The sequence below is a fragment of the Loxodonta africana genome, chromosome 4 (assembly GCF_030014295.1).
Source record: "Loxodonta africana isolate mLoxAfr1 chromosome 4, mLoxAfr1.hap2, whole genome shotgun sequence".
In the NCBI taxonomy this organism is placed as follows: domain Eukaryota; kingdom Metazoa; phylum Chordata; class Mammalia; order Proboscidea; family Elephantidae; genus Loxodonta; species Loxodonta africana.
The window spans coordinates 187,279,904-187,285,329 of NC_087345.1; the positions used below are offsets into that span (position 1 = coordinate 187,279,904).

At 53.6% G+C, this 5,426-nt stretch overlaps 1 protein-coding gene across 1 annotated transcript; it reads left to right on the plus strand.

Moving 5' to 3' along the window:
* Positions 1-249: 249 nt before the first annotated feature.
* FZD8 (frizzled class receptor 8) lies at positions 250-3,239 on the plus strand. Its single transcript, XM_064285081.1, has one exon. The coding sequence runs from the start codon at positions 250-252 to the stop codon at positions 2,341-2,343; it is 2,094 nt and encodes a 697-aa protein (XP_064141151.1). The 3' UTR covers positions 2,344-3,239.
* Positions 3,240-5,426: the final 2,187 nt, after the last annotated feature.

Sequence of the window (5,426 nt, forward strand, 5' to 3'; positions counted from 1 at the left end):
GATTCCTGCCCAGCCTTCCGGACCGCGCTGCTGGAACTCTGCCCCTGAGAAGGGGCTCGGCTTTCCGCAGACTCCCCTCCCCAGGAGAGGGAGGCCGGCAGGACAGAGAGGCCCCGGGTACCCGGGTTTCTTCCTCTCCTCTCTGGTTTCCCGGCGCCCCTCCCCGCGCCTCCAGGCCCGGGCCCCGGGACGCGCGCCGCGTGGAGGGGCGAGGACACGGCGGCGGCGTGCGGGGCTGAGGCGCCCAGCATGGAGTGGAGTTACCTGTTGGAAGTGACCTCGCTGCTGGCCGCCTTCGCGCTGTTGCAGCGCTCGAGCGGCGCGGCGGCCGCCTCGGCCAAAGAGCTGGCGTGCCAGGAGATCACGGTGCCCCTGTGCAAGGGCATCGGCTACAACTACACCTACATGCCCAACCAGTTCAACCACGACACGCAGGACGAGGCGGGCCTGGAGGTGCACCAGTTCTGGCCACTGGTAGAGATCCAGTGCTCGCCCGACCTCAAGTTCTTCCTGTGCAGCATGTACACGCCCATCTGCCTGGAAGACTACAAAAAGCCGCTGCCGCCCTGCCGCTCGGTGTGCGAGCGCGCCAAGGCCGGCTGCGCGCCGCTCATGCGCCAGTACGGCTTCGCCTGGCCCGACCGCATGCGCTGCGACCGGCTGCCGGAGCAGGGCAACCCCGACACGCTATGCATGGACTACAACCGCACCGACCTCACCACGGCCGCGCCCAGCCCGCCGCGCCGCCACCCGCCGCCGCCGCTGCCCGGCGAGCAGCCGCCCACGGGCAGCGGCCACAGCCGCTCGTCGGGGGCCAGGCCCCCTCACCGCGGCGGCAAGAGCGGCGGCGGCGGCGGGGGGGACACGGCGGCGCCCCCCGCGCGCGGCGGCGGCGGCGGGAAGGGGCGGCCCCCTGGTGGCGGCTCGGCGCCCTGCGAGCCGGGCTGCCAGTGCCGCGCTCCCATGGTGAGCGTGTCCAGTGAGCGGCATCCACTGTACAACCGCGTCAAGACGGGCCAGATCGCCAACTGCGCGCTGCCCTGTCACAACCCGTTCTTCAGCCAGGACGAGCGAGCCTTCACCGTCTTCTGGATCGGCCTGTGGTCCGTGCTCTGCTTCGTGTCCACCTTCGCCACTGTCTCCACCTTCCTCATTGACATGGAGCGTTTCAAGTACCCGGAGCGGCCCATCATCTTCCTCTCGGCCTGCTACCTCTTCGTGTCGGTAGGCTACCTGGTGCGCCTAGTGGCAGGCCACGAGAAGGTGGCGTGCAGCGGCGGCGCGCCCGGCCCGGGCGGCGCGGGACCTGCGGGCGGTGCGGCGGCGGCGGCGGCGGGCGCGGGCGCAGCGGGAGCGGGCGCGGGCGGCCCGGGCGGGCGCGGCGAGTACGAGGAACTGGGCGCCGTGGAGCAGCACGTGCGCTACGAGACCACGGGCCCGGCCCTGTGTACTGTCGTCTTCCTGCTGGTCTACTTCTTCGGCATGGCCAGCTCCATCTGGTGGGTGATCCTGTCGCTCACGTGGTTCCTGGCGGCCGGCATGAAGTGGGGCAACGAGGCCATCGCCGGCTACTCGCAGTACTTCCACCTGGCCGCGTGGCTCGTGCCCAGCGTCAAGTCCATCGCCGTGCTGGCGCTCAGCTCGGTGGACGGGGACCCGGTGGCGGGCATCTGCTACGTGGGCAACCAGAGCCTCGACAACCTGCGCGGCTTCGTGCTGGCACCGCTGGTCATCTACCTCTTCATCGGCACCATGTTTCTGCTGGCGGGCTTCGTGTCGCTCTTCCGCATCCGCTCGGTCATCAAGCAGCAGGGCGGGCCCACCAAGACGCACAAGCTGGAGAAGCTCATGATCCGCCTGGGCCTCTTCACCGTGCTCTACACCGTGCCCGCCGCCGTCGTGGTCGCCTGCCTCTTCTACGAGCAGCACAACCGCCCGCGCTGGGAGGCCACGCACAACTGCCCGTGCCTGCGGGACCTGCAGCCCGACCAGGCCCGTCGGCCTGACTACGCCGTGTTCATGCTGAAGTACTTCATGTGCCTCGTGGTGGGCATCACCTCGGGCGTGTGGGTCTGGTCTGGCAAGACGCTCGAGTCCTGGCGCGCCCTGTGCACCCGCTGCTGCTGGGCCAGCAAGGGCGCCGCGGCGGGCGGGAGCGCGGGCTCCGCGGCCGTGGGGGGAGTCAGCGGGGTGGGCGGGGGCGGTGCGGGGCCCGGCGGGGGCGGGGGACCGGGCGGCGGCGGAGGCTCCCTCTACAGCGACGTCAGCACCGGCCTGACGTGGAGGTCTGGCACGGCCAGCTCCGTGTCTTACCCCAAGCAGATGCCATTGTCCCAGGTCTGAGCGGAGGGGAGGGGGTGGGGAGGAAGGAGGGTCGAGGAGACCTAGTACAGAGGGACTCTTGATGATCAGAGGTTCCCACCCCGTCACCGTGTTGATTGCTATTAGCATGATAATGAACTCTTAATGGTATCCATTAGCTGGGACTTAAATGACTTGCGTAGAACAAAGTACCTGGCATTGAAGCCGCCCAGACCCAGCCCCCTTTCCGGCATTGATATGCAAGGAGCTCCTAGCGCCAGGCGTTAATGTCTGTTGGCACTGGAGGGTGGACTCTGCTGCGTTTCCAAAACCCTAGGTTTGGAGAACTCACTGGTTGCCCTTTGCTGAGCTTGAAGCAACATCAACAGATTTGACCTGAGGGACAGATCTTTCTCCCTTGACTCGCCCACATAAACTCTTAACATGTCCTAGAGGCGGGAAGACCACGACCTAACGGGATTGCAGGGTTTGGGTATTCTTAATGACCAGGCAAATGCCTTAAATAAACAAACGAGAAATGTCTTAACTATACACCCCAAGTAAATACGGGTTTCTTACATTAAAGGATGTATTTATATAATTATTTGTTAAATTGTAAAAAAAAAAAAAAGTGTAAAATATGTACATATCCAAAGATATACAGTCTGTACATTTTTTTTGTAAAAAGTTTAGAGGCTACCCCTGTAAGAACAAATATAAGTATTCTATTTTGTCAATAAAAAGACTTTTGATAAATGATTTAACCTTGGCCCTCTCCCCCTGCCTCTTCTAAGCTGTTAGCTTTGACGTGCTTGCTAAGAACACATCGGAGAAATGGACATTTTCTGAATTATCACTCTGTACGCTGACCCTAGGCATGGAGAAAATTACCTGTTAACTGCTAATTCTTAAGTTGTTAGCAAAGTAAATATCATTGTTGAACTGAAATCAAAACTGAGTTTTTGCACCTCCCAAAAAAAGATGGTGTTTCTAGTGGTAACTTTTTTGATCCGTGGATAACAGCTCTCATCGTAGTCTGTGTAAATGGAACTTTGGCAAGGCACTAATTCCACTTGTGCCTTGTTATTTATCCTGTGTACTCTCACTAAAGGCTTCAAAACCCCACACTGATTTCTCGCGTCCATGATTTGCAAAGCACCTGGTTATTCAGGAACTGAACACGCTGCCCAAGTGTGAAGGTTAACATTTTAAACCCATAAATCACACTTTACAGTGTAAGTCACTTGACAACCTGGTGAAGGAGCAGGCTCTTTAATGGATTAAACTAACGGGTTAACATCTTAATAACCGTCCAGGCTTGTGTATATCAAATGGGCTGCTTTTTCCACAGAAAAAGCTATTGTTCCTCTGTCAAGACTAAGCTAATTTATTTGAGCAGAAGGCTGTTGAATTAGCAGAAGAATGCTTTGGCAATTGTTGAACTTTTTACCTGTCTGTCCAGTGGCTCAGCCCATCATTCCTCTAAGAGGAGCTAAATGAATAGGGTTAATCTGTAGGGAACTTGGTCTTTTGAGTTGGAAAAACTTTGATCTTTTCTCCTCTCCAAATGTGACGTATAGTCTGCAGTTTCTTTCCCTGCTGCCTGGTTCCTCTTGTTGCAGACCAATTGGCCACCATGGAGCCTTAAAGTTCTTCAATTAAAGGGATGTGGGACTTTTAAAAGGAGAGAGAACGAGGGAGAGGGAGCAGGAGAGGAAGACTTGTAACAGTTAGTGAAGACCAGAAGCCCAAGTGCGCTCAGCCTTTTAAACAGCTTTTGCCGGCATTGTTAGCCAGCCTGCAGGCAGCTAGACATGGGTTGAAGCTTTATAGAAAAGGACTGTGAGTGCCCTACAGGTGGTCTGCTCACATAATCCCCCCATTTAAAGCGTTTTCCTTTGCTGGACAATTGCATTACAAAACTCCCTTCTTTTTCGCTCCTAATTGAACCAATGAACTATTATAAACTACAAGTTTTTCTTTTAAAAAAAAAAATCCTCAATGCCTAAATTCTATTGACTCAATTCTGGCAAGTTTTCTGAACCTAGTCTTTTAAAGCACCGGAAGCAAAAGCTGCTTCAGGAGATATCTCTATTTTTCAGATATTTTTATTCCTTATGCTTGTTATTTTCTGACAGATTAGCAATAATTTAAAAGTAATTGGTGAGGTTGTGTGTTCATACTGAAAAGATAGCCCCAGGTTCCGTATTAACCTGTCAATCAAGATAAGAAATGGGCAGCTACCCCGCTAATGACGGAGGCATCAGTCACGGTGGGGTGGGAGGGAGGACTTGTTTTCTGCATCCTGTTAAGATGTTTGTTCTCTTTACTTTTCCTAATAGGAATCTTTAGTGGTTTAAATTTTTTTAACTTTTTTTTTCTTAAAGAATGGAATGGAACTATCTTAACGAATGGAAAGGAACTATTTCCTTGACTGAGCTTATATAAGAAGCTCCTAAGAACAGTATCTTAGTAGTGATCTTTTGCAACATCTTTTCAGAGTTATTCTGAGTGTGGATTGAATTTTTAAGATTAGGTATGAAGTAAGGAACCCTGCTATGGCTCTAATATTGATTTTATATTCAGAGGTCTTGTAAAGTCTGCACGTCTCCAGCAGTTTTATTCATCAGAGAATTGCTGTTTGCTAACTAAGGTACCAGTAGGTAGCCTGCACCTGACCTATATGGTAGGTTATGCCGTAAGCCAGCCATAAGCTTGACATTCTCAGCTCTCAAGTAAAATTTTGAGGGAAGTTTGTATAATCTTTACCACATACGTAGGAAGGGGAGAGAGCTCACTCACTTGTTAGCATGTTGGTTTTCCAATGGAACAGTATTCTCTTTACTGACATATTTTCAACTTTCTGACCCAGTGAGAAATGTTCAACTTGGAAACTTTTTTCCTTTATGGACTCTTTACTATGTCCTTGGAAAATGCCATGTTTGATAACGTTTACAAGACGGCTCTGAAGTGTGGTAAATATAATCAAGCTTTTAAACAAACAGGAAACCCTATTTACATACTGAGGGCAATTCTCAAAAGACAGCCCACATACACAAGCCGGCTCTGAACCTCACCGGAGAGTGATATTGACACACAAGCCCTGAGTGTTTGTGTTAAAACCA

What these genes read in the sequence shown, in the direction of transcription:
- FZD8 (XM_064285081.1), top strand. Translation starts at nt 250, where the DNA reads ATGGAGTGGAGTTACCTGTTGGAAGTGACCTCGCTGCTGGCCGCCTTC.